General features: G+C 61.6%; 1 protein-coding gene, 1 non-coding gene and 1 pseudogene across 14 annotated transcripts; 1 reads left to right on the forward strand and 2 right to left on the reverse strand.

Moving 5' to 3' along the window:
- The first annotated feature begins 614 nt into the window (after positions 1 to 614).
- Positions 615 to 21,244, forward strand: FAM53A (family with sequence similarity 53 member A). Of its 13 annotated transcripts, none has more exons than XM_039838332.1 (7): positions 623 to 770; positions 1,290 to 1,468; positions 1,783 to 1,916; positions 10,866 to 11,172; positions 13,962 to 14,016; positions 15,240 to 15,931; positions 20,439 to 21,244. In XM_039838332.1, the coding sequence occupies exons 4-7, from the start codon at positions 11,023 to 11,025 to the stop codon at positions 20,751 to 20,753; spliced, it is 1,212 nt and encodes a 403-aa protein (XP_039694266.1). In that variant the 5' UTR covers positions 623 to 770; positions 1,290 to 1,468; positions 1,783 to 1,916; positions 10,866 to 11,022; the 3' UTR covers positions 20,754 to 21,244. The 13 variants fall into 13 exon arrangements, with proteins under 13 accessions (XP_039694268.1, XP_039694266.1, XP_039694267.1 ...); XM_039838333.1 differs by lacking the exon at positions 623 to 770 and adding an exon at positions 846 to 1,075; XM_039838340.1 differs by lacking the exon at positions 623 to 770 and having other exon boundaries at positions 847 to 1,468; positions 15,240 to 15,490; positions 15,752 to 15,931.
- On the reverse strand, positions 7,759 to 7,874 carry LOC120582984 (uncharacterized; annotated as a pseudogene).
- TRNAV-GAC (transfer RNA valine (anticodon GAC)) lies at positions 7,884 to 7,956 on the reverse strand. The gene has a single exon. It is a non-coding gene; the product is annotated as a tRNA-Val (tRNA).
- Positions 21,245 to 27,658: the final 6,414 nt, after the last annotated feature.

Raw genomic sequence — 27,658 nt, forward strand, 5'->3', positions numbered from 1 at the left:
CCTTCCCAGCCCTTATAACCTGTATTTGTTTCTTATATTGTGCTGGTGATGCTCTATAGTATACTCTTAAATTTTTAAGAGCCAGGGACTTGCCCAAGGTCACCAAGCAGCTCACAGGCAGGGTGGGGACTGCCCGTGCAATAGGGACCCTGGTGTCGGAAGATGGGGGCTCCGAGCCCAGGCTGCGGGCAGGGCCCAGCCCTTCGCTCCAGCCTGAGCCACAGGGTTTCCCCGGCCCAGAGGCCACTCCCGCCGCCTTATGTCGCCATCGCCTTCGCGTCCAGAGCATGCTCACGTGGGTGCGGGCTCCACCCCCTCGTCGGCGCAGGCCCCGCCCCCGTCGGTGCAGGTTCCGCCTCTCAGGCGCAGGGCCCGCCCCCTCGGCGCAGACCTCCGTCGGCGCAGGCTCCGCCCCCGTCGGTACGGCCCCGCCCCCTCGCCGGCGCAGGCCCCGCCTCTCAGGCGCAGGGCCCGCCCCCTCGCCGGCGCAGACCTTCGTCGGCGTAGGCCCCGCCCCCATCGGCGCAGGCTCCGTGCCCGTGCGCGCGGCGCGGCTGAGGGGCGGCGCGGCGGCGCGGCGCGGCGCGGGCGGGCGGACGGCCGCTGCGGGCTGGCGGCCAATGAGGGCGGCCGGAGGGGGCGGGGCCGCGCGGTGTGCTCCCCCGCGGCTGAGGCGCGTCGGCCGTTGCGGGAGGAGCGCAGCCTGCGGGGCCGGCGCCTGAGTCGCTCCTTCGGGCCGGCCGTGGCCCCCGCCGCCTGGCCGCGCTCAGGTACCGGCCCGGCGTCGGCCCGCGAGGCGGCGGCCGGGAGCGCGTCCTCCGCCCGTGCGTGCGCGCCCTTCGGGGCGGTGCGTGCGCGCCCCGGCGCGGAGCCGCGCGTGAACTTGGGCCGGACGGTCCGGCTGCTGTCAGCGCGCCGAGCCCGGCCCGCGCGGCCCGATGCTTTTCCGCCCGCGTCGGTGCCCAGCGTGTTCGCCGCTGGGCCCCGAGAGCGCGGCGGGCGGGTCGCCGAGGGCGCGGGGCCCACGGGCTCGAGACCCGGGGTCGTGGCCGCCGCCGCTCACGGGACTCCTTCGGTTGGCCCCGACACCCCCGCGCCCCCGGAACCTCGCGCCCAGAGACCCCGCCCGCATCCAGGGCACCCCCGCGCCGCCCGCGCCCCGGTGCCCTCCACGCACTCTGGCTGGAAGGGGCCGCGCCTGGGCCGCGCTGCCACTTGTTGAACCGACTTTGGTGTCGCCCATTCGAGCTCTTGTCGTTCCTGGGGCTCACGTGCTTGTCATTTTGTAGCGAGAGAGAAGCAGGAAGTTTGGCGTGACAAGCTGTGCGTTAAGGGAACCCCAAAAGTGGACCCGGACGGCGTGGGGCGGCTAGCCTCCCCCACCCCACCCCCGCGCCCAGCAACCTGTGGACGGACGGGGACTTGGAAGTGGATCCCGCGCTGCGTCCTCTGCATGGACTGGAGGGGCGTAAGTCTCCCTCGGACTTTCGCTGTGACCGGGGAGGAAGGGCGCGCTGGGTGGATAGCTGCGCTCTTCCTACTTGGTTTCCCCCTGAATCCAAGGGCACCGGCAGATCCGAGGTTTATTCCTCAGTCCGTTTTAAGTGGACTCTAGTGTTTGCATTTTATCGTGGGGTACCTCTACTTTGAGTCTGAGCTTCCATAACTTTAAAATACTTAAATACAAAAACCTCAAGTCGACTCATTACTTAGTTTATGACTGTCAGCGCTGAGAAGTTTTTAAGATGCGTTAGACTTCTTGAGTGTGCTTCCGTTTCACAGTACTTAAGAAATTAACCTGAGCATATAGATTCTGCTTCTTCAAACAAGTCAGCTGTCACCTCACTGTCTCTTGAATGTGCCCCGGATCACAGCAGGGCCGGAAGGGAAGTGCATCCTCGCTCTGATGGTAGAAGGTGGGGAGACACTGTGATTATTTTGAAGTTCTTGACTATAACCCTGAAATAGATATTGAAATCAGAATTGTTCAGGAACAGTGGGTTTTCTTTAAATTGAGTTGGTTCATACAGGGCTTCTAGATAGCGATTCAGACAAGTCTCTGTTTCAAGTCTTCATTTTATTTCACCTCCTCGGGAATTTCCTGGGGGGGCCGTTTCCTGCTTTGGTGTCTCCTTTGTGCTGTGGGCAGTGGTGGTGGCAGCCCTGGCCCCCTCCCATGACTTGGTAGGTGATTCCCTCCTTTCCCTCGATGTCCGTGAACTTAGAGCTTGGTTCTGGAGCTCTGTTCCTCTGGTGCACTCTGTGGTGCCACTTCGAGGGTCACACTGCTAGGGCGGCAGTGTGTGGCGTGGAGGGGAGCCATCGTCATGGCTCTGCCCTGAGGATGGGTCCTTACGTTTTCTTGACTTACACTGGATTTGGGGGCCACAGCAGGGAAATACGTAATGAGTCCCTTGTTGCTCCTAGAAATATGTAATGGAGAACGTGCCAGTTACTGTGTTTATTTAAAGTGGATTCATTGGGACCTTTCCTAGTTACAGAGACATTTGCTCACGTGCGCTCATGTGCGCAGGGGACAGGCATGCAAAGAGGCTCATCTGTTTTTACTGGTGGATGAAAGAACTAGAATGTTTAGGTAGTTTTCACAGGTGCATTGCAAACATTTGGAAAAAAAAAACTTTAGAACAGTTTTTTTAAAAAACCCACATTTTTACATAAACCGTTTCAGCTTTTTCTGCAGTAATATTTCTTAAAGGAAAATTGACTTTCACATGTGTTATAAGTGGTCATAATTTAAACACGTGCACCAAGACCTTGGACATTTTCGTGCATGTTATTTAATTTGATTCTCTGTGGCCTCACGTAGTGGGTGGTTCTTACTCGTTTCAGTCAAGGAAACGCAGGCTCAGAGAGGTGAAGCCACTTGCCTGTGAGAGCTCAGCCTGTGAGCAGGCCAGCCTGAACCTGGGTCCTCTGTCCAGCCGACCAGAGCCCACCTTATGTCCTCTTGGAAATACTTGCCATGGTTTTTCTTCATTGTGGTGCAGTCCGCTCTCTGATTTTGGTGGTCTGCGGTAACTTTGCTTGCATGTCTTGTACTGAGTATGGGGACATGGCCATGTCCTTTGTCTTCCTAGCCTCTGTGTGATGCAGGAGTGGCTGTTTCCAACAGGGGGAGAGTGGTGTTTGGCCCCATTTGCCTTGTTAAGTGTCACTGCTTTGGTTACTATGGCAGCATAACAAATTATCTCCAAAATTGGTGGCTTTAAACATGATTAATCATTCATTATTGCTCCTGGTTTCAGGGGTCCAGAATTCCGGAGCAGCTCAGCTGGCAGTCTTGGCTTGGGGTCTTGTTCAGGCTGGTCAGATGCAGGCTGGGCTGGAGCGTCCCCTCCAGCCTCCTACTCCGTGTCTGGTACCGGGGCTGGGAAGTCTTCAACAGCGGGGGCTCTGTGGTCACCCCACGTGGTCTCCGGGCATGGGGGCTTCGGGGTGTGTAGCCAGGTGATTGTAGCGCTTGTGCTGCTGCAGTCTGGGGAGTCACCTAGCCTCTGTCACGTTCAAGGGGCAGTTAAACCCTGCCTTCCCGTGGGAGCAGTGCCAAAGCATCGCCGTCATGTGCTGCCGGCACCGCGCTCACAGTCGCTAGTTAATAACTAACGTGTGAGCAGGTATAAGGAATTGTCTCTGTGTCCTCTGAGAGAGAGCTAGAAAGAAAGCAAGCCCCCCGGACCTGGGATCTGGTGCCGCGGGGTTGGCCTTTGCACGGCGCTGCTTCCGTTCACTGTGCTCTGTCCAGCAGTGTGGCGGACCCCACTGCCATCTGCTGTGACAATTCTCCCAGGGACCACGGTGCTCTCGTGCCGCTACACGGGCTGGAGCGGCCCTCGGATCCCGGCTCCCGTGGATGGTGAGCTCCGGGGCCAGGCTCTGGGCACAGCAGACTCAGCAGGTGCCAAGGTGTCCCCCACTTCGTGCTTCGGGAGCCGGCGTGGAGAGGCACGAGGGGCCAGCCCACGGCCCTCATTGGAGCTCCGCGTCTGACCTGCAGCCAGTGAGGGTCTGGGTTGCGTGCCGGCGGGGACTCGGCCGCGGCCGCCTGCGTGTGGCTTGCCCACGCGCCTGCTGCCCCGGAGCTGGTCGTCCACGCACGTTTGTTCACCCTGCAGGTCCTTGCTGACCTCTCCCGGCGTCGGGCGGCTCACGGGGAGATGCAGGGGGGTTGCGTGGCAGGGGGGGTGGCGTGGACGGTGGGTCCCGTGAGTGGGGACCTCAAGCATGAATGCAGAGGGACCGAAGGAAGTGGGGCAGCGCAGTGCAGGTACGGAGTGGTTGTCAGCGAGAAGAGCCCGTGGTAGGACGTGTGGCCTCAGAGAGGCTGTCACAGGACCACTTGCGGTCGAGGAGGCCTGTGCCAGTTAGGCACACAGCAGGAATGACGTGTCGTAGGCACGCTTGGACGATGAAGTCAGAGCCCGTCCTGGAAGTTGCTCAGCAGCAGCTGCAGAGAGAGTGGCAGGGGTCAGGGGCCAGCCTGGGGGCACAGAGTCAGACCACCGGCCGCTCCAGGAATGCATGGGGCAAGGTGGGGAGGGACTTGGCAGTGACGCCAGCAAATCCCTGAGGCCCCACTGGCTGGTTTCCAGGCCGGGGCAACTGTCCCAAGGCCCCGGGCACATCTTCCAGCATGGGGAGGGAGGAGTTCCTGCGAGCCCAGCAGGCATCCGGGGGAAGGGACGTGATTGTCACCCACCCGCCTGCCTAGGGCACCCTGCTCAGGAAGCCACAGGATGAGGGCAGGGTGACAACATCAGCCTGAGTGGAGGCTGGGGAGCCAGGTGCAGAAGGGCTGAGGGCGTCCCGATGGTTTTTACAAAATGAAGCTCGTTTGTCAAGTTCTATGATTTTGGGGATTTTGGGGGAAGAATTTATATTGGGCACAAAGTTTGCACATGAGAAAAAGGAGGAAATTATTAACTCTGGGGAACAGACACCACTGTGTGGCTTAGCTGGGAACACTCTGTAGTGACGTGATAGTGTCCGTGGTGACTTAATGACAGTTCGTCAGCCATCTTGGGAGGTGCGGCATGGGGGCGGCGTCGTGGAGAGTGGACCGGTCAGTGAGCAGCGGTGCGTCCCGTGCGGCGTAAAGAAATGGCCAGCGCAGACCCGGAGCCGAGGGCCCCGGGCGGGGGGGCGGGGGACGGTGCTGCAGAGCCTCTGCCTGGGACGGGGACACGACGCCGCTGCTCTCTGAGACCGTGTGCATGGCCATGGGAAGCACATGTGGCTTGTCACAGGCTGAGTTGTGTCCCCTGAAAACGCGAGGTCCTAACCCCAGTACCTCAGCATGCGACCTTACCAGAAACGAGGTCCTTGGCACTGTGATAGTTAAGATGAGGTCATGCTGGGGTGGGGGGGGGGCCCTAGTCCGAATGATTGGTGTCCTTATGGAAAGGGGAGTTATGGACGCAGAGAGTGGCCTGGGGACACGGGAGAGATGCTGCCACAGGGTGAGGTGCTGCCGGAAGCCCCAGGGCCTGGAACTGCGCCCCCCCTGCCCCGCCGGTGCTTTCAGAGGGGGCCTGGGCCGCCGACACCTTGGCCCCGACTTCGGGTCCCATCTGAGCCCGGGCAGGTGGGCGGTCTTCTGGGAGGACCGCTCAGGACTTGCAGTCGTGGCTTTACAAATGCTGCACTGACTCAAACGAAAGGAAGAGCAGGTGTCCTTGGGGACGCCAGCACCGGCGGCCAGAGCACCAGTTCAGAGGCCCTGGTCCTGCTGGCCGCGGTGAGTTCTGTGGCAAGGGCCCGTCCCCCTGCAGCCCAGGCCCCGGAGGGCTCCGGGGCTGGCGTTTCTGAGGTGGGGCTCTGTGGTTACTCCCTGCCGAGGCTGGTTGGGGTGCCTAGAGGACGGGAAGGGACAGTTTAGACCGCCACGCTGCCCGGGTTCACAGAGCGGCGCCTGAGCGGGGCGCGGTGGTGGAGGAGCGGGCCAGAGGGGCAGAGGGGGACCCTGCGAGTTGTCAGCTGAGTCTCTGCTTTGGTCGAAGGACCCGTACATTTGGAGGCGAGGCAGGTGGCTTTGAACTTCTCATTGGAGGGAGAGTAGACACGAGGCTGTTAACCGTGCCTCCTCTGGTCTGAGTTCACTGGACGCGCAGGAGAGGGTGTCCCCTGGGCCCAAGTGACGCCCTGCTATGTGTGCGTGGGGGTGAAGGACCGAAGTGCCAGAGCCACGGGGGGGACGTCGGAGGTCGGCCGTGCTTCCGGAGGCGCCCACAAGCTCAGCGTCACTGGGGTCCTGTGCAGTGTGCAGGCCCCCCTTCCTGCCCTCGCCTCTCCCAGGCCAGCGGGCGGCAAGGCTAGGGCGCCCTCTCTTCCCGCGCCTGTTGTCCAGCCTGCCCACACCTGGCCCCTGCGTCCACCTCAGCACCGGATGCCCTGCTCTGCCCCGCTTCTGGCACTGCCCGCTCAGCTGCCAGCCCCTCAGAAGGGCTTCCCTGAGTGCCCCCTACAGGCCGCTCTGCCGCTGATGGGGTCCTGCGTCCTTCCTGGCACCTGCCCCCAGCCGGCCCTGTTTGAGCTTGCTTACGCGAGCCCGCGCTTCCCCTGGGCGCTGAGCTGCCCCTCGCAGCCTCGTCAGCTGACTGTGGAGGACGGACGCCCTGTGCCTAATGCTCTGTGACCGTGACAGTCCCTCCTGATTGTTTGGTTTCTTATGAAGGGAACCTGGCTCCGCATTGTGGATTGAATCGTGTCCTCCCTAAAAGACAGGGTCAAGTCCTAACCCCCAAGACCTGTGAACGTGACTTTGTTTGGGAAGAGGGTCTTTGCAGATGTAATTAAGATAGAAATTAAGGTGAGGTCACTCTGGATTAGGGTTGACACCCAGAGAGAAGGCCCTGTGAGGATGCAGACCGGGAGAGGCCCCCAGAGGGGACCACTGGCCGACACCTCGACTTGGCCTGCAGTGCTGTGGGGACAGATTTCTGTTTCACGCCCCCGCGTGGGGCACCTTGCAATGGTGGCACCGGAAGCCAGCGTGCTGGGATTCGAACGTGTGTATTAGAACACCCGAGTAACATGTCCTGCTCCTCGGAGGTTGAGATGTCACATGCTGGGGTCCCTTCTCTCCTGCCCGGCACCCGATCCCCATCTTGGCTACTGGAAGGTCACTGTGGTGGCCACCTGGGATGTCCTCCACGGCTGTGCTTGCCTCACGTGCGTCTGCTGCTGTGGCCGTGACTGGCGCTCTGCGTAGCACCATGTGACCGAGGTCACGTTTACACTGAGCACGCTCTGCTTTATTTTTTAAAACTGTGACTCGTCACAGGATGACCATTCCACGTTGGAGTTGGCCAAGCCCATGTGGGGCTCATCGGTCCCCAGTGTTCATAGAGGACGTGTGGAGCGCGGGGGTCCGCAGGACGTGTGGTGTGGCGCGGTGCTGGCGTCTGAGCCTGGTGCTCGCTCAGGTTTCGGGACGGCCCCCCGGAGTCAGCCCTTCTCCTGAGCTAGGGTCGGTGTTGCCTTAGTCATCACGTCTGCCTCTCCATCGCGACCGCGTGCTCCCAGAGGACACGGGCCCGTCGTGAGGCTCGCTTTGCTCGGGTTCACGGGGTGTTTCCTCATGATTCAAGTCAGGTCGGGCATTTGTGGGGTGCAGGCAGGACGCCGTGTCCTGCCCAGCGCGGCACATGGTGTGTGTGTCCTGTGACCGGCTGTACCTGCTTTGATCACTTGCTCGAGTCGGTGTCTGCCAGGCTTTTAAAAAAAAAATTTTATTATTTACACCTACAGCATCTGGTCTTCCTAGGTGGTCTCCCATCCAAGTACTAACCAGGCCCGACCCTGCTTAGCTTCCGAGGTCAGACATCGGGCTTGTTCAGGGTGGCGTGGCCGTAGACCATGGACCGTGGCTCCACTGGGGCGCGAACCCAGGGCCTTCTGCTTGTCACGCAGACGTGCTCACCGCTACACTACGGAGCCACGCTCTGCAGGCTTCTGCAGAGAGCAGCGGTCCCCGGCCTTTGTAGTCCCAGGGACCGGTGCACTTATGAGAATCTAGTGCCTGATGATCTGAGGTGGCGATTCTCGTGCTGGGGAGCAGCTGGAGGCACAGATGACACTTCAGTCCCTTGCCCGCCGTTCACCTCCTGCTGGGCGGCCTGGTTCCTCACAGGCCACAGGTGGTCCTGGTCCGTGGCCCAGTAGGGGTTGGGGACCCCTGGCATAGAGTGGTTGTTTCCCCTTTGTGATTAACCTGTGTCTTGCAGGAGATTCTTTGAGACCATGGAAATGTCCTGTTCCTCGGCAGCTTTTCCCACTGATGTCAGCAGTGCTTAATGAGTCCTGCCTGAATCATCGCGGAGTGTTCGTTGGATGGTGACCGTCCCCCTGCATTTCTCAGGGGTCACTCCCTGAGATGTGGAGCTTCCCCTGCCCATCTCCTTACTTTTCATTTATTTGGGGCCACGTGGATTCGCGGATTCTTGTTTTGTTCCAGGCACACACCCCCTGCCCCTCCCTACCGGCGGGCTGCCCGGAGGCCTGGCAGCACTCCCCACGTGTGTCCTGGCGTGGGGTGCTCCAGCCTCGTCTTGCCCAGCCATCTCTCCAAGGATGTGTGGCCTGTTTATAAAGTAAAATGCTAGTCATTTTATCATTTTTTTCTTTTTTAATTTAAATTTTTTTTAATTTTATTTTTTAATTTTATCATTTTTCAAGTTTTGTGGTGGCCGCTGTAACTATGCTAGGGTTTGTGCGTGCTGCGTGCCACCAAGAGTCTTTGATGGGGATTTGAGAGGCCCCCAAGGGGTGGGCACTGTGGGCAGAGGAGAAAGCCGCCCCTCGGCCCTGCGTCAGAGGCCAGTTCTGTGGCTGTCATGGGCTGGTGGGGTCGCAGCAAAGCTGGCTGGCCTGACGGGGCGTCCTGCGAGGGAGGTGCCAGGTTAGGCTGGGGCCCGGGGACGATTTACGTGGAGTGGCAGCAAAAACTGGCCAAGTGGCAGATGCCATCCTGGGGCCCACCTGGTCCTGCCCAGGTGACGGGGCCTGCGGTGTAAGCGTGCTGTGGCTGGCTCTGACTCTGCTCCCCGGTGCCAAACACATTCAAGTGCAGCCACTCCTTGTGTAGAGACACATCCCTCTGGAGAATGGGCTGGCCCTCTTTAGGCCTCGGGATCCCCGGCCGTGCTGCAGAAGGTGGCTGTCCCTGCCCAGAGAGCTGTCCGTGCCAGGCCGCCAGGTGCTACGCGCGTGGCTAGGATGTGAGGACCGTGGACGGTGCTGACGGTGCGTGCCTCTCCTGCAGTGAGCCCGAGTGTGGCTCGTGACATCTGGGTCCCCTCGGCTCGGTGAGCCCCGTCCACACGCTCCCGCTGTCTTGCGGTGGCCTCAGCGTGTGCACACGTGCAGTGCGATGGTGGCACGTCTGTCTGTCGTCGTGCTTGCCGGAGGCCTGCGTTCGCCCCGTGAGCAGCTGGCTCTGGGCCTGGGGTTTAAAGCCACATCGAGAGTGTCAGTTGATTTAAGAGTGTGCACACGTGCGTGTGTAAGAATAAGCAGTGAGTGTTTAGTTTGTTGACATCTCGGTGTCCCCGGAAACGTTCCACGGTTTCTCCTGAGACCAGCTGGTGTGTTTTGCTAGCAGGTCTCATGAGAGAGGGGCCCCTGTGTTCCTGGCGGCCCCGTCAGGGTGTGTGGGCTGCTCCCCCCGCGGGCGGGTCATGCTCCTCAGACACCCTGAGGTCTGGGGCGACGTGATGAGTGATGCTGGCCCAGAGGGTGACCGAGTTGGTTTGAGGTGGAGCCTGGGGCCCATCTGGCCCTCACCCCGTCTATGGCCTGCCGGGCCCAGGAGGCCCCTGGGAAGGGGGAGCCGCGAGGCCTGGCGGCGGTTAGGAGCCCGAGTTCCAGAGATGCTGGCGGTGGCGTCACTGCGCTGGTGCTTCAGTTTCTGAGTGTGCTTGTCTTTTTCTCTAAATGCTCTTTTCACTGGTTTTCTGTTCTGCCATCGTGGGCATGGCGCCTTGTCTCTCTGAAGGCGGGGTCGATGGCACTGTCAAGGTGTCGCCCTCTCCCGTCTGTCTGCCCCAGGTCGCTGGGGTCTTTCTGTCTGGCTCCGTCTGGCTCCCTTGGCAGCTGCTCACACTCAGCAGTCTGCCACCAAGAAGGGTTGGCGGCTGGTGGCTGATGAGTGCGGCTCTCTCCCCGTCACTGTCCACGGAGCCGGGCCCCTGCGCAGGCTCCTCCGTTCTGCCGGGGTGTGGCCTGAGCTCCCGCTCCTGGTGCCAGGGGCTCAGCGCTGGAGCTGGAGCTGGAGCGGATCTCCTGCATCACCGCCAGGCCCCCGCCCCGCCCCCGCCCCGCCCCAGAGCTTCAGTTGGGTGGAGTGGGGGAGGGGCGGTTAACTGCTTTGGACAGGGGTCAGCGGCGAGGTGGGCATTCTGGTGTGGTCAGCAGTTAGGGGAGTGTTCGGGCGGTGGTCAGTGGTCGGGGCATCCAGCAGCAGGTCACAGGTGGGGTGTTTCTTGGGTCTCTCCACTGTTGGCTTAGACTCGGCTTTCCAGCAGCTTTCTAGCTTCTCAAATGTCGTTGCTGTGCCTCCTGTCCTGCGTTCTTGTCTTTGGAGCGGAGGTGGGGGTGGCTGTCCTTGTTGCTTCGGCTGGGGCTTTGGGAGGAGTGGGTTCTCAGGTGTGTTCAGCCCACCATCCTTAAACCAGAACACCGCTTTTATTGCGTTTTCCGGGAGAGAATGTGTGTGGTCCTTTTGGGGGGGTGGGCTTTGTCGGGTGGAGCGGGCAGGAGCACTTTGCACAGCTGGTTCTCAGCACGGAACAAACTCTGACTGGATTTACGCGAGTCACAGGTGATGATGTCTCTTTGCCAAAACACAGACGTGAAGCTGGGAAGAGCCTTTGGCGATGGGTCGCTCATCTGTGAGACGGAAGTGCAGTGAGCGTCCACGCGCACCCAGCGACGCCTGGGCCCGCTGAGCCCGACGTGCCGGAGCCCCGGTGCCCGCCGGTGCGGACGGAGGGCACGGCCCCGACCATGGTCACACTCATCACCGAGAAGCTGCAGAACCAGAGCCTGGACGACCTGGCCCGCAGCAGCTGTGACGCCGGCCCGGTGAGCCAGAGGCCTCGGGCGCACTGGCCCCACACCCGGCGCGCAGCCCCAGAGCCCGTCCGCGCCGTAGTGGTGCGTGTTCAGCATCAGTGACGAGTTTTAATGAGAGTCTGACCTGTGCAGAGTGTGTGCAAACCCTCGGTGCGCAGCCTGCGAGTTGGCACGCCTGGCGGCCAGCGCCCTAATGCGGCAGCTGCACGCCCGCCCCCGAGAGCCTGTCTTGAATCTGTCCCCGTCAGTTGGTTTCTGGGTTTCAGCTTCGTGTAAGGGGGGCTGTTTTTTAGGGTCATTTTAATGCGAATTTCAGGACATCACCTCTGGCCTGGTTAGCTTAGGTCCAGAGGAGGTGGCTGGGTGTCCGGCCCCTGTGGGTGTGGGGCTGAGCCTGAGCAGTCCTGTCTCCGCCCCGGGCCTTCGTGATGAGAGAGCGGCGGGTCTCAGGGTCAGTGCCACGGAGTGGGGGTGCCTGGCGTGGGGTGTGGCTGCGCACAGGTGCTGGGCCGTGGTGTCCACTGCCCAGGGTGGCCGGGGGGCTGGCGGGGCCTTTGCAGAGTGCCGCCCACCTAGCCCGGTGCCCCGAGCCTGCCCCGAGGGGGCTCCTGCGGCACACACGCCGTGCCCAGGCTCCCGTCTTCGCTTCCCATGAAACGAGACTCTAACCAAGACCAAAGGCATACGCCGCACGTGCGTCAGCGGACGCCACGTGCAGGGAGCCGGCAGCCAGGTGCCAGGTGGCTTTTCCAGGAAGATGGGCTGAGGACCGTACCGTGCCTGCAGGGTCCCCTGGGAGCCACCTAGGTGGCCTGAGTCTCAGTGCCAGCTGTCGTTCTCATCCTGTTGAGGGAACGCCTTGTCCCCGTGTTGGAGAGCAGGCCGTGTGGCCAGTTGTCAGCGGCCGCTTGAGAGCACCCTGAGCAGCAGGCCCAGCGAGTGTCGCCAGGGGCTCAGGGGCAGCTGCTCTCTCCAGCCTCTGCTGGCCCCGCAGGTCAGTTCTTGAGTGCTGTTGCTGTTGACTGGTTTTTTTTTCAAGACTTGACTTTTTTAAGGCCTATTTCATAGTACTTTTTTCTTCCTGAAATGGGAGAACAGACTTTTCCTTTACCCCAGTTTTAACATTTTCAGTGTTAAGAGGAGCCGTTTGGATGTTTGAAGCATAGTTCTGGTGTGTGTTGAGGAGAGGACAATGGCCTGGGGGAGGCCGGGCTCTGCCCCTCCCCACTGCCGGTCAGGTGACATTCCGCAGGGGAGAGGGACAAGCAGATTTTCCCTGTAAAGACAAGAGGTGACAAGAAAAGGCCTATGCATAATTCTTCCCACGTCACACAAATCTCTTTGCTTCGTGTGTCTGCCTCGTGGTCTGTCTGTGCAGGACGTGAATAGTTTGGAAAAAGGTCCCCTTATCACCGGATGCGTCTCACCAGCTCCCCAGCGGGCGCCGCTGATGCATCTGTGTGGTTTCATAGACTTGGTCCATGGACTTTGTTTCTAGCACCTGCTTTTTCTAACATCCACTTTTTAAAAAATGAGATAATTTGCGTGCAGTGAAATACGCAAATTGTCATATCTTTTTGAGAAAAAAGTCTCTGCTGTCTGTATCACCCATTTGATTTTTGACTTTTAGTTTATGTGGTTCTTTGATACCGTTTACAATTAGGACAGTTGCTCAGCTCTGGGAGAACTCTCGAACCCTGTCTCTGGTGGTCAGTGACACTCGTACATGAGACCAGCTCTTTCCGTTACTGGCAATTGGCTCAACACGGGTTCCTTTTAACATCCACTGAAACAAATCAGTTGAAAAGCCAATTTGTTGTATAAAAATAGAAACCGAAGTTTTCAAAGGCAACTTAAAATAGTGTTTTCGTGGCTACGTCTAAATGTGGGCGCGAGTGGGGAGTTAGAAACGCCGCAGACCCCACGCACCGGGCCAGCACGGCTGCGCCAGCCCAGCCCAGCGCCGTGCGCCCTGGCCCAGCCCGTCCTGCTGCTTCGCAGCACCCGCTAGGCGTCTGTCCTCGGTAGACGTTTCAGTGCGTGTCTCTAAGAGATGTCTCTTCACGTGTCCCCCTCCCCAGCTCGTTCTGCACGTTGCTGATCGGAACTCGCGATGCTGTCCTGTGCAGTAGCCCCTGGTCCCCGCGGGTTTTTAAATCTGGGTTTTAAAGGCGCCGGTGCGCATAGGCGGCCGCCCCGTCGGAGGACGACGGGTGGTCTCCAGTCTCTGGCTGAGGATGCTGCTGCTCGCTGCTCGCATGTGCCAGTCTTCGTGGTCATGTGCCCCGCTTCTCTTGAGTAGAAAGGCTGCTGCATGCGTGGCAGTGTCTCCCAGGGGCTCCGTGTTCTCACAGCATGGGGGGTCTTGCCCAGTTTCTAGGGGTCCCGCAGTGGCCAGTTGGTTAGTGACAGCTGCGTGACCTCGGCAGGACACGCACCTCCTGCATGTGGCCTCTGGGTTCTGGTGGGGCTTAGTCCCCCAGGGTGCCATGCCCGAGCCAGGGCCTGGAGCTTGCCGAGCAGGCCCTGACGTCACTGGCAGCCGCGGCTGAAAGAGACAGTTTTGTCCCAGAGGGGCAGCGCCTTCTCTGTAGGCCGCCATCCATGGCATGGCCGCAGCTGCTGGTGGTGGACGGAGGGCTGGCCCGCTCCAGGCGCAGGCTCGTGGCTCAGTGTTCCCTTTACTCAGTTCGATGTTGTTGGGCTTTTAAGACCTTAAGAAAAAGATGTGTTCCATGGGTCACTGTTTTGCTCTTCAGTCACCAAGAAGACAGTGTTGGGGAGGGGTTTATCGCAGTGATGGAAACATAGGCCTGGTTCTTAGTCCTGTTCTGAAGTCTCACGTGGAACTTCTTTCTTATCACTTTCAGTATTCTGCTGAGAAACTGAGCAAAAGTGGCTGTCTGTTCCCTCTTGAGACCCATGGTAAGTGTTTGTAAGCCCGGCGGGTTTTCCTGGGCTGCGGTGGCCGCAGGCTGTGAGCAGGGCTGGGCCGCGCTCCTGGGCCGGGAGCTGCATCGAGCGGGAGACTGACATCTGGAGCCAAAGCCACGAACAGCGGTCTACGGTCTACGCCGAGAAGGTCGGCGCACATGGCCTCTCCCCGTGCCAGTCTGAGAGGCCAGGCCCGCGGGACCTGGGGCTGACGCTGTTAGGGAAAGGCTGCCCCCCGGGATCCTGTGGCCAGGGCAGGCGAGGCACGCGGTGTTTGCTGCAGCTCTGGTGTGGCGCATGCTGGGCCAGCGGTGTGTGTCGGGGACGGTCATGCCCTGTAGTGTGTGGGACTGGCTCACCCCCTCCAGGGCACGGCCCCCACACGTGCCCTGTGACCTGAGTGGGGCAGGTGGCCCAGCCACCCCGCGTGTGTGTGTACATGCGAGTGTGAATGAGTGTGAATGACCACGTGAGCATCAGTGTACAGGTGCACGAGTGAGTGCCTGTGTGCAAGCATGACTGAGTGTGAATGTGTGTAAGCTAGTACGAGTGAGCAGAGCGTGAGTGTGAAAACGAGGGTACACGGAGTATGTGGGTGTGAGTGTTCGAGTGTGAGAAGCTCGATGGCACGTGTGCTTCTGACAAGCCTGCGCTTGGTGTCAGTGGTCACAGTGAAGCGTGTTGGCTGTGTGACTTGTAGGTGAGTTGAGGCCTGCCTTCCCTCCGGTCACCACGGCCGTTGGCGGCGATCTCGTGTTAGGTGGCGCCCCAGACTCCTCACGTGCAGGTTTTTCCCAGATGCCCCGAGGACCGATGGAAGTAGGAGGTGGCCCGGCGCCCAGCCCGTGGCCCGTCCCTGCCCAGAGCCCCTGGGGCTCCTGGCTGCGGGGCCGGCCCCTTGCCCTCTGACCACACCCTTGGAGAAGTGCGGGGTGCCACGACCGAGTGGCCGGGCAGGCAGGAGTGGCTGGCACCCTCGGTGGTGGGGACGCCCCACACCCAATGTACTCGGTCCCTCAGTGCCCCTGGGACCCATGGCTGTGTGTCCGTTGGCGGCGTGGCCCTGCCCTGAGGCTGGTGGGTGCGAGGTGTGGCGGGGGGTGTGCGTGCCTGCTGCTCACCTGTCTCCTTACCTGTCTCCTTCCTGTTCCCCATGGCGTGGCGGGGGGTGTGCGTGCCTGCTGCTCACCAGTCTCTCCTTCCTGTTTCCCCAGGAGACAGGCGCCCTTGGACGGTCTTAAGTGGAGGACAGCCTGTCGGAAGCCAGGTGGCCACGGGCCCTGCTCTCCCCTTCCCTCCAGGCCCCTGCGGGCCAAGCGGGGGCCTCGGTGCGGTCAGCTCCGTGGACCTCAGGGAGAGTTCGGGGCCGCCCCTGGCACCACCCACCAAGCGACACTGCCGGTCCCTATCCGAGCCAGACGAGCTGGCCCGCTGCCGGTCCCCGTGGCGCCCTGGCGGCTCCAAGGTCTGGACTCCGGTCTCCAAGAGACGGTGTCACAGTGGCGGGAGCGCCACGCTGCAGGGGGGCCCGGGCCCCAGCCTGCTGGGGAGCACCGAGTCACCAGGCGGGGCCTTCCCTGAGGCCAGCCCCACCCCACCCCCAGCTCCCCGGCCTGCCTCTGCCAGTAGTGGCTTTGCGGATGGCAGCAGGGGTGGCACGGGCCCACCCTGGTGTCCTGCTGGTCCCTGTGCACTGTCCTCACGTCGCCGCCTGTCCCTGTCGCAGGAGCACCTGGCGGACGTGGGCAGCCCACCATGCACGCCCGAACCGGGCCGGCGGCTGGGCCTGCCCCGGAGCCGCTCGCAGCCCTGCGTGCTCCCTGGGAGGAGGGGCCGGCTCAAGCGCCGGCGAGAGGGGGACGCTCGGTGGCCGCGCCCGTCCCTGGACTTTCTGAAGATGACGCGGGTGAGGCTTCCTCCTGCGTCCTGTCCCGTGCAGACCTCTCGACGCTGCTCCTCCCCGTGGGCGGGTCTGGGGACAGGCTGGCTGGCACGGGGCTGTGTTCTCTGCGCAGCTTCAGGGGCGTGCTGCGTGCTCGGCGAGTCCGAGGCCAGAGCGTCTCCAGCAGCAGCACTGCGGCCACGCCTCCCGCCCGCTGCCCGCTCCTCGCCCCCTTCCGTCCACGCTGGCCCTGCGTCTGGGTCTGGCTTGCAGGGGGCGCAGCGGGGAGCAGGGCCCTGAGCTGCTCTTTGGGCGACAGTTTGGGATGTGGGGGCCGTCCTAGGCCGTCCAGGGCTGAGCCAGCTCCGCTCTGATCCAGACTTCTCCTTGGGGTCTTTGCCACGGCCTCTGCTGACACCTCTTTGGGGACAGCGTGTGCTGTGAGTTTTGGGGTGTGGGCCAGACTGAAGGCAGGCGGGCCCACCAGTCTCTTCCACCCTGTTTTCTGCTCGTGCCGTTCCGAGCAGCGCTAGAGGGAAGAAACAGCCCAGAGTGCGGCACCTCCATGTGTCTGGAGGGCGACGTCACCGCACCGTCACTGCAGGGCCATCGTGGGGAGCAAGACGGAGCCCAGGCGTGCGGCACGATCTCGTTTCCTGGGGACCTGCTGTGGGGGGAGGGGGCTGAGGAAGCGAAAATGGGGCCTGCTGGGGTGAGGATGGAGGGGGCTGCCTGCTGGGCCCGGCCATGCTCCGTGGGCCACGTGGGGCGTGTGGCTCCAGAGCATGGCCTGGGGCGGCTCTCCACGGTCAGAACCCAGACGGAACCCAGGCCTTCCACAGCAGTGTGGCCCTGGACATCACTGTCACCTTGCCTCTCTTGAATGCTGGGTTTTCTGAAGCATCCTCCCGGTAGCTGGGCAGGGCCCCCAAGCCTAGGCTTCCTGGCGGGGGCGCTGGGCGGACAGAGGGATGTCCTGACCTGTTATGGTGGACACGGCTGTCCTGAGAGCCACCTGACTCTGGGCGTCTCATCCCAGAGTCGTCATGTGGCTGGGTGAATGCGACAGTTGTGATGTAAAAGAGGACCTTGGCTCCCGAGAGGGGTCAGGCTGGGGTCGGACAGGTTGCGGCCTTTCCGTGGCCACCTGGACCGTGGAGGAGGGAGACCCCGTCCCGCTCGTCTACTGCACCCATGTGTGGGGTCAGGCTGCAGCCAGAGGTGGGGCTGGCGGGGAGCGGGTGGCCTGGGCTCCGGGCCCCGGCCTTTGTGACCGCGGGGGCACGCTGGGGTGGGAGGGGGCCGCGAGGTGTCTCTCAGGCGGTAGGCAGTTCCTGGTCAGTGCCGACTGGGTTCGGGGACCCCCGTGCTAGTTAACGGAGGGCAGGCCTGCGGGCACATGGCTGTCAGAAGCCCAGAACTGTCGGTCCGCGGCCCCTGCCCTCCGTGCCAAGGCCAAGGCTGGCTCGGGGACTTTCCGGAACGGAACGCCGGCCGCGGGTTCCTCCTCCCTCTGGGCAGAAACGGCTCAGCAGAAAGGGCCGCGGGAGCATCCGCCACGGTCACACCTCCCACTTGTCTTCTCCACCTTCTTTCTGGGAGGCACAGCCAGCAGGGTGTTGCGGGAGCCCAGTCGCCCGCTGCAGCGAGGTGGCCCTGGAAGTGCGTGCGTGTGAGGGGTGCCGGGCACCGCCTCGCTCCTCCGTCATCCAGTGACACGGGGGCGTAGCCAGGCTTCAGGAGGGGGCCTGGTGGGGCCGTTGGCCCTCCTGCAGGAGGCAGGGAGGACCTGGGAGAGTCTTGGTGTATCTGCCTGCATACGAGTCCACTGGATGCACACAGGTGCCCTCGCTTCTGGCCATCTCTGTCCCACTGCAGGGTGGGTCCACCGAGCCCTTCAGGCCTCTGTGGCCCGGTCCTCTCCCTTTGGCTGGGCGAGGAAGGTGCTCTGGGGTCAGCCAGGCTGGCTCCATGGAGCCGCTTATGGCCGGTGGATCTGGAGCCCTGTTGGTCAAGTGCACACGTGTGCTGGATGGCGGGTGCTCGTGGGCAGTTGGGGGCCCCGCTCTGGGCTCCTGCTCAGCCCTGGCCTTTGGGAGCGGCTGCTGATGGCAGCTGGCCAGCTCCGGTCGAGCACAGATGCTGCGCGAGCCTCTCGCATGGTCTCGGAACCGGCCGAAGCTGTGCTCCTTGAGAGCAGGCTGTGCAGCTCGTGGGAGAGAGTGGACGCCTTGGCTAGAGGCGGATGCAGGCGGCCGGCCAGGCCTGGACGCTGTTGGAGGGGACTCAGGGTGGCTCATGGGAGGGTTTGCGTAGTGTTTTCAGGATCTGCTGGCTCGGGTGTCTCTGTGTTAACTTGGCTTTGGGTGGTGGGGATGGTCAGCGGTGCTCTTACCCAGCATCCCATGGGACAGCCGTTTGCACACGAGTTGAAAGATCCTCTACCATTAAGAACTCAAGTCTTGATCTTTGATTTTGGAAAAATTATTTCCCATACATTTGCTTACATGCAGGTCATTATCAAACCAGAGAGACGGTAGCAGAAGCCAGTAGTGTCCAGTGACAGGGGCCACCATGTCAGGTTGGGCCCCAGGGCAGGTCATCGTAGCTTCCTGCGGCGGGAGGCGCGTGTCCGTGGGAGGCGGCGAGACGCCCGTCTGGGCCGCGTTTGCAGGTTGGGGCTCTGCGTGCGCGCTTCCCGGCGCGGCTGTGTCCTTCACAGACGGCCTGAGCTTGCTGTTGTCACACACAGGCCACACAGCCGTGGCCTGTAGGTGACCTGTCCTCAGTGGTTCTGCCCTCACCTGTCAGGTGACCGCCGTTGGCTTAGAAGGTTCGACTTGTGTGAATCACAAGGAGACATCACAGGCAGTGGTTAAGAAAGGACACGCAACGCCCTGTTAGCCCGCGTGTGCGGACCTGGGCCCTCTGTGCTGTGGGCTCATCGCCATCCACATGTGGACCCAGGTGGCGGCCGCAGCCCGCGGAGTGATGGGGCGGCCCGCGGGGCCACGGGTCTGCCTGGGCTCTTCCAGCAGGCGGCGGGCACAGCCCTGACCTTAGGCCCGGCCGTGCCAAACCCACGTGGATTTGAATGAAGAAGAAATGATCTCGTGAACCCTCACTTTGTGGCCAAAACGGGTGGCCAGGAGGATCTTTAAAGATGTGATTCTTTAGTGTTTTACTTTTCAAAGAGTCTCACTTGCTAGAGTAAAGAAGCAGAGCGGTGGGAACGAGGCCACGCCGTCTGTCGCAGAGCCACACAGCCGGCCGGGAGCATCGCTGTCCCCCGGGGGCGTGGGCTGGCCGTGGCGCCCTGTGGGACTGTTTCTAGGCAGTTTTCCAGCCAGAAGGGGCGTCCCGTGCTCCAGATGAAGGTGGTCGGGGGCTGGCGGCTGCGCGGTTGTTAGCGCAGGTGTGTCCGTGTGTGGGCACCGAACTGAAGCCTGGGCATTGGGGTGGCCGTCCCCATGGCTGGTGTCACCACGTGCATCGCCACACCCCTGGTCAGCACGCTCCCTGTAGAAGGTCCGAGCAAGGTGGCGATGTGACTGGGGCAGGGTGTGTGTGACCCAGGGCCGGAGGCCGAGGTGACACCTGGACAGGCGGAGCCAGGTGGGAGGCTGCTGCGGCAGAGGCGTGGCAGTGGGGACCAGGAGTGCGGAGCCCGCTGTGGGTGGCGTGGGGGGCGATGGCCCTGGTTGTGATGAGGGGCTGTGGCCGGGGCCCACTCCCGCCGCACGGCCTGGGACGAGCCACCCCAAAGGTGGGTTGGGTGGTCTTCCAGGCCTCAGCCCCTGTGGGACAGCCAGGGAGAGGTGTCACCGAGAGGTGGGCCTTGACTGCAGCTGAGGGGTGAGCTCCGGTCTGGGGGAGCAGGGCTGGAGCCGAGCCTGGGGACCCATGTCTTCACCGGTGCGGGGGAGGTTGGCTGGGGTCCTGGGGTGGCCGTGGCCCATCTGGGGAGCCGGTCGCAGCGGGGAGGCTGTTCCGAGGGGGAGAGGAGGCCCCGTGTGTGGCGTCTGCCTCGGGTGTTTTGAGATGAGAAAGATTCGAGCATGTTCGTGTGTGAATAGCTGCTGGGAGAGGGGGCTGGGGAGGGAAGGGTACAGAGCTGGGTGAGGTGGGCCCTGGACACAGGTGGGGGACACGGGACTCACCTAGCGGGAGCTGGAGCTGGACCTGGCACCCTCCCGGCCCACCTTTCCCGAGCACCCGCCACACTCTAGTCCCTGGCGTCTCTGCTCTGGGTTTGGGCACCCACGGCCTGGCGCGGTGGTCCGGGTGGGGCCAGGACACGGGTCTCCCGTGGGTGCCCAACAGGTAGTGGCAGGGCCTGTTGGCCACCTGGGGAAAGGCCCAGGATGCAGACGCCCAGGGTTCTGAGATGGCCTTCCTGAGGGAAGGCATTGGCTGAGGCTCAGGGCACAGGGGGCGCTTTATGTGACTCGGAGACCTGTCAGGGCCGGCAGGACGCCCCCGCCCGTGAACCCTCCTGGGGTGCTTGAAGCCTGTGTCTTTTCTGTTGCAGACTTTAAAAAACTCGAAAAGCCTTTGCTCCCTCGATTACGAAGATGAAGATGAGGATGACACCGGAGTGAAGACGGCTGTGTCCTCCCCACGTGACCCACATGGCCTCACGGGTCTTGTCACCTCTGGCTCTAGCTCCCTGAGCACGTGTCCCGGGCCCCATCCCACCAGCCCCGGCCCGTGGGCCTCTGGGGGGCCGGTGGCTGGCGAGGGCGGGAGCAGCGGGGACCTGAGTGACTGGGACAGTGCCGGGGAGGAGGGCGTCTTCCCTCTGGACCGCAGCGAGCTGGACCTGGAGCAGATCGAGAACAACTGAGGGGGGCAGCGGCCGTCGGGTGCAGACGTGTCATCTTAAATGTCAGTGTGATTTGGGTTCGGTCGTCCCTAAAGAAGTCCTTGCGTTCCCACGGCTTTTACAGTTCTGGTCGAAGCATCTGTTTGGAGATGGATTTTCAGAAGGCGCCGTGTCGGCCAGGAGCGCGCACAGGCCGTGGTGCGGGTCAGTCCCTTGGGGAACGCCTGCGTGCGGGGTGGGCGCCGCGCACTGTTCAGCTGCTCAGAACACGGCCTCGGGCGCCGGAGGCCCGAGCCCTCCGCAGCCGCGGCCATCCCGTGCGCTGCCCGGCCAGCCTGCCACCTGTTTTCCTGCCTGCTGTGTGGAGCGGGGCCGAGCCGCGGGGCCGCCGGCTGGCGCTCTTTGGCCGAGGAGGGCGTGCAGGACCTGGGGCTTCCGGCCGGGCCGTGAGGACAGCGGTCCTGGAAGCATCCATTCTGTGGCTTCAATAAAAGGCATTTGCTTTGCACGTGTGACCTCTGCGCGTCAGTTCCGTCTCCAGGTGTAAAGCCAGCCCGCTGGCCTTGGCGTCGCGCGGACGGACGGCTCCCCTGCTTTTCCTTGCTCGTTTCAGTGACACCACAGGGGTTTCTGCTAAAGACTTCGACCTAGGAGCTTTGGGTGAGAGGAAAGCATTTGTGACAGCAACAGGAAACATTAGTAATCTTTGGAGAAATTCTCTTGATTTTTTTTTTTCCCTGAGAAAATTTGCATAAACCACTGTCATGGTTTCCCAGATGGGTCCTCCTGAGGCCCAGCCCCTGGCCCCCACCCTGCCAGGCCCGCCCTGCACAGCCGCCTGGTGGCCCTGAGGCCACCCCTGTGCCCCAGGGCAAAATTCAGCAGTGCCTGGTGTGGCACATCCCGCAGAACTGAAGTTAAAATTCAGGCTATCGTCCTGGGGCCCTGGTGTTCCCAGGGCTGGGTGGCTCAGAGCCTGGCGGGCTCCCGGGGCAGGGAGCCGTGTCCGTGTGGGGCAGCACCAGGCACAAGGCCGGGTGTGCTGGGCGCCTCCCTCCTGCCGCAGAGCATTCTGGGGTCCCGTCAGTCAGCGGGAGTTAAAGTCACTGGTGCGGGCCCACTCGGGCGCCGCCTGGATGGCGGTTTCATTCACGGAGGAAAGATGGGAGGTGCCGAGGGCCCCGGACCGGGCGCAGCTGCCCCCGTCCTCAGCCCTGTGGCATCGCGAGCGGTCCATCGTGGGCCTCGAGCGGGACAGGAGCCTGTGGGCACCTGAGAAGCAGAGGGCCCTTTGGGGTCGTGCCGAACCTGAACCTGTCACCTGTACCGCAGAGCCACCACCTGGGGGTCCTTGGTGGGGGGCGGGGTGGTTCCCTTCTGGGACCCTGCACAGGACCTTCAACAAAGTGCCAGGCTCTGCACTGGCAGCTTGTATTTGGGTTACTTTTTGGAGATGGGCTCCATGCAGGTGCCTGTGTCACTAATGGTCACCACCCAGCGATTTGCTCTGGGCTGCGGGGTGGGGGCCAGTAGTGCTTGAGATGGCAGGCTGCAGAGCTGTGGGGGCCTGCAGGGCACTGCCCACCTGTGGCCTCTGGGACAGCGGGGAGCTGGGACGGGGGCCCGGAGGGCGTCATGGTGGTGTCGGGCCCTCTGGAGAGCCTCCTGGGACGGCCATTCTGGTAGCAGGGCCTGTGTCATGGCGTAGGGGCCCAGAGGGCGGTGGGCAGGCCAGGAGGTGGCGGGAGGTGGGGGTGCAGGCGGGAAGCGAACTCCCCAGGCTGCAGAAGGGACGCTTGGAAGTTACACTCTGCCGCAGAAACGGACAGCAACATGGGCAGAAGTCCCCTCGCCTGCCGTCCAGTGGGGGCCTCGGACGGTCCTCTCTCCACGCTTAGCTGGTCAGGTCAACCTGAAAGCAAGCGACGTGGAGCAGGCCGCGCGGCGGTCTGGGCGCGGCTGCTGTCGGCTGGGGGGTCGCACCCGCTCAGGAGCACGCGGAGGCGTCACACCGGCCGCCACAGGCCAGAACGGGTGTGCCGGGAATTCTCAAGAGCTTGGTTTCGTATAGACCATGTTTTGTCAGCACAAATCAGTAACTAAAAGATGGCAAATGAAGCCTCCTGTGTTTAGAAGTTTGGAGAGTTTTTGTATAGCTCCCGGGTCAAGGAGGAAATGCCAGTCAGAACCTACTTGGAACTGAGTGATGGGAAAAATGAACGTTAAAGCCAGTCAGGCATCCGCAGCGGTCACGGGCGGGGCGTTCGCATCCCTGAACGGCCACATTAGGACAAATAAAAGTGAGAAATTCGTGACCTGGGCGTCCAACGTGGGACATTGGGCAGAGGCCAGCAGACTCTCGGGAAGGGCCAGGTGGTAAGTGGGTCCCGAGGGCCACCGTGGCCTCTGCCAGGTAGTCCCCTCTCCCACCCCCTCCTCATCCCGGCACAGACACGTCCTCTGCTGAGCCCTGACTGCGGCGAGAGCAGAGCCATGGGAAGAGGCCTGCGGACAGCAGAGGCGCGGGCGGCAGCCGGGGCGAGGACACCCACCGCCTCGTCCTCGACCGACCTGTACGGCTGGCACAGGGACAAAGCCCAGGCTGCCGCGGAGACCATGACGACCGAGGGACAGCGTGAGGAACTTGGGGAAATGACAAGCTCCTGGGAAAACAGCGCGTGAGCCGACCGGAGAGGAGAGCGCGGGGCAGGCGGTGACCGGGTCACCGAAGGAGACACAGCGGCAGCGGGACACTCGCGGGCGGGACACCGGCCCGGGCGCTGCCGCCGCCGAGCTGTGGGGGAGCCCCGGGCCGGCCTCTGCCCGCCCGTCCCTGCCCGCCTCTGCTCCACCTGACCCCACACGGGGGTCCTGTTCGCATGAAGGAGAGTCACGGGCAAGCCCCGCCTGGCTTCCCTCACCCCAGCGCTCTGGATGGCCGAGGACAAGACCCTGGTCCCCTCACGAGGCCACCGGCCCATGGGTGCCGAGCCCCTGCCCCACTCTCCCTGGCTGCTGACCTCGCTGCCCCTTGCTGCGGCAGCGTGGCCCTCCCGACGGTGCCCGATGCCCAGCCGCCCCCCTCATTCTGTTTTCCTGCGGTTACGGCTAGCGCTTCGCACCTCTCTAGTTTGGGTAATTTATATCGTCGTAGGAAATCTTCGGTTTCATCAGGAATACCCAGCGTATTGACTCGTCGCTTCCCGTCTCGGCGGCTCTGCCGCCGGCCGCGGCCCTCGCTGGCGCCTGGCGTCTCTGGCGCTGGCCGGCCGGAGGCTGGCGCATCTCATTGACTTCGGGGAGCAGCTCTCGGATTTACTGACTGCCGCTCCCATTCCTCTTGTTTCCAATTCATTAATTCGCCTTTATCTCCATTCTCTCCGGCCTCCCGTGCGTTTACTTTATGGTTCTGTTTCCCCTCCTGTGTCGAACGTCTAATTCATTTATTTTCAGTCTCTTGCTCGATGATAAAAACATTTAAGGCCGTGAATCCTCCGCCAACTCCCGCTGACGTGGGCTCCGCGGACGTGCGGCCTCTTTTTATGTGTGGCTGTGAATGAGCCACTATTGTTTGCTCTCTGACAAGAAGTCACTTAGGAGAGGGTCTTTGGGCTTGCGAACCACATGGCTTCTCTCTTAGGTCCTTCTGTTAATTTCTCGGTTCCCCGTATTGCTTTAAATGAGGAGGCCTGTCAATGTCTTGCCGTTTGGAACGTAGCAAGGCACACGCGCATGTGTGCATGTGTGTGTACACGTGCATGTGCCCACGAGCACAGCGCACGCACGCCCACACGTGTCTATGTGCCCACATGTGATTGTGCACGTGCATGTGTGCTCACATGGCAGTGGAGGCGTGTGCATGCACGTGTCTTCTGTGCGCACATGTACATGCGTGTGTGCACATGTGTGTGGAATGTTCTAGTGAATGCTGCCTGGTCCAGCACGGCGGTGAGAGGCTCTTGTCTTCATTCCAGGTCTATCCCCCTGATCCTGGGTCTCTGGGAAGGGCCAGGCCCAGCTCCCCGATGTGGGCCTGGGTCCCCAGAGGGGACCGATGCTCCTGACCTTACATCCCTTGTTTGGGTCTGCATGGCCAAGACGGCTCGTTAACAGGGCAGGGAGACACCTTTAAGCCCATGGGGTGGCCTTGGTGGGGCTGGTCCTGTGGCTCCGGGTCCTTGCTTCACCTGGAAAATGAGGAGCCCAGCTGGTGACCGCCACATGTCTAAACACAGGAAGTTCAGTTTTAATCCTAGTCAGCCCGTTATAAAAAGTCATGAGTGGATGTTGAACTGTGTTATAGTTATTCATCCACCAGGGTGATCGTGTGGTATTTCTCCTTTACTCTGTGCTCATGTTCAAGGCGCTGTGATGAGCACCAGACGGGGCTCAGGCGGCCGACAGCTCTCTCCCGTCCCAGGGGCTGGGCGCCCGAGACACAGGTGCGGCGGGCTGGTTTCTCACGGGGCCTCTGTCCTGGGCGTGTAGACACTGCCCTGTCCCTGTGTCCTCACGTGGTTGTCCCCTGCGCCTGTCTCTGTCCTAATTTCTTCCTCTTAGAAGGACACGCCGTCAGACCAGGCCACCCCGGTGAGCTTGTTCGACTTAACTGCCTCTCTAAGGACCCGTCTTCATTTTTTTTTTTATCGTGGCAAAATACACGTAACACAAAATGTCCTATCGTAACCATTTTAAAGTGTCTAGTTCTGCGGTGTTAAATGCATTCACATTGCCGTGCAGCCACGACCACCGTCTCCCCAAACCGACACTCCGTCCCCACCAGACACTCAGTCCCCGTGTCCCTCCCTCTACTTTCTGTCTCTGAGGCCGAGTCGCCTTCCACCGCGGGGACGCCCCACGATGGCTCACCCTCGTGCGTTCACGGACGCTCGGGTCGCGTCCACGTTCGGGCAGCGAACACGCTGCTGTGAGCACGGCGTGCAGCCCCCTCCCCGAGACCCCGCGCTCGCTCCCGTGGGCGGGCGCCAGGAGTGGGGCGCGGGGCGCGTGGCAGGCAGTCCGTGTTTCATTGTTCGAGGAGCCCGCACCCTGCTCCCGCAGCGGCTGCCCCGCCTCGCATTCCCCGACGGCACGAGGCTCCGACTTCTCCACATTCCGTCGCCTGGAGCGGTGTCCGTTGTTTTGAGAGCCGCCATCCTCGTGGATGTGAGTGAGGTCTGCCGGTGGACTACGTTTTCTGTCTTGTCGCCGACGTCTAACTCACCTGTATTGCAGTAGGAAATTTGTGGAAACTTCATGGCCCAGCAGGTGGCCGGTTCCACCTGTGCTTGAAAAGAACACGCATTCCGAGGTGGTCGTAGCGTTCCACGTGTCGGCAGGGTCTGCATTCATTGTACGGATCTCCGTGTCCTTACTGAACTTTTCTGTCTGACGGATCAAGTACTGATCAGTGTGTCAGATTCTATGACGGCCGGTTACCTAGTTCTCTTGTCGTTTCGTGGGTGTGCACGGCACAAGTTTGAAATTATTATATATTTCTGTTGAACTGAAACTTTTATAGTTACAAACTGACCCTTTTTGTCTCTAGTGATACTTTTTGCTTCGATTCTATTTAGTCTCATAGTGTCGGGGGGACAGCATCTTTCTTTTGGTTGCCATGTTCAGGAATTTTGATGCCCTTTCTTCCTCCTTGTAGACGAGTTTCCATTGGGTATCGTTTGCCTTCAGCCTGAAAAACTTCTTTATCATTTACCGTGGTTACGTACGTAGTTATGTACGTAGTTAACGTTCAGCTTTCATTTACCTGAAAATACCTTCCTTTTGCCTTGATTTTGGAAGGGTGGTTTCTCCAGAGACAGAATTCTAGTCCGTCTTTAAGGAGACAGTTCCATCTTCTGCCCGTGTTGTCCTCGAGGAGAAGTCACAAGTGCCGCTCTTGCTTCCTGGCGACTGCGCCCTTTTTTTTGTTTCTTTGTTTGTTTTTGTTTTTCCTGGAGGCCTTGAAGGTTTCCTCTATGTTTGTTTTTTTGACACGTTGCCCATGACACATCCAGGGGTGATTTTTGTTTTCATTTATCTCGCGTGGTGGTTGCCATTTGGTAGCTTCTGTGGTCAGTGGGTCGCTAGGTGTTTTTCCTGCTGCATCTTTCTCCCCTTGGGACTCTGGTTTTGCACTTTAGGCCACTCGATAGTTCAGGCCGTTGGCCGGGCGTGGCGGCTCCCCCAGCGCCTGTGGCCTGTGTCCTGTGCAGCCGCCAGGCGCCCAGCAGGTGTGGCTGAGCCCCGCCCCGCCCGCCGGGTCTCTCTCTGCACTTCGGCTCTTTGAGGTGTCTCTGCGGGGCCCGCTCTTCGTGGCTCCCGATCGATCATGAGGGCAGGAGCTGGGGCTCTGACGTCTCCTGCACTCTAAGCGGGAGCAGATGTCACAGGCCCATCGTCTGTGTCCCTTTATGTGACCTCGCTGTGGCCTCCCGTGTTTGGTGAGCAGACACAGCGTTTTCTGAATCCCACCTCCAGCTTTTACCTGGAGCGTTTCCTGTGTTTCCAGCCGGTGTAACTATTTCCGTCCCTTTTGTCTCCTCCCATTTGTGAGGCTATTAGTCCTGTTTCTGTTGCATAAGTGACGCCCTAGACACTGAGATGGGCACTCGGCCTCACGAAGTCTGACGCTCACCCAGGCCTCTTCCTCCGTGGACAGCCCGGCCCCTCCCCTCTTGGTCCTGCCGTCCTGTCGTGTGCCGGCAGCTTCGTTTCCACGACCCCGCGAGACGTCACTGCTGCCGTGCGCTGTCCGTGGCCGTCCGGGGTCCCCACGTCTCGCACTTCGATGACTGACTTTTCCTCGCCCCCCGACGTGCATGTTTCCTCTGGGGTCGTTGAGCTTGGCCCTGGCCGCGTGGGCCGGTCTGCGGAAGCTTACACGTGGCAGCAAAGAGGGTGCGGCCTGGACTGAAGCCTCTTCTGTG

This window comes from Pteropus medius, unplaced genomic scaffold, assembly GCF_902729225.1.
Source record: "Pteropus medius unplaced genomic scaffold, Ma_sr-lr_union100, whole genome shotgun sequence".
In the NCBI taxonomy this organism is placed as follows: Eukaryota; Metazoa; Chordata; class Mammalia; order Chiroptera; family Pteropodidae; genus Pteropus; species Pteropus medius.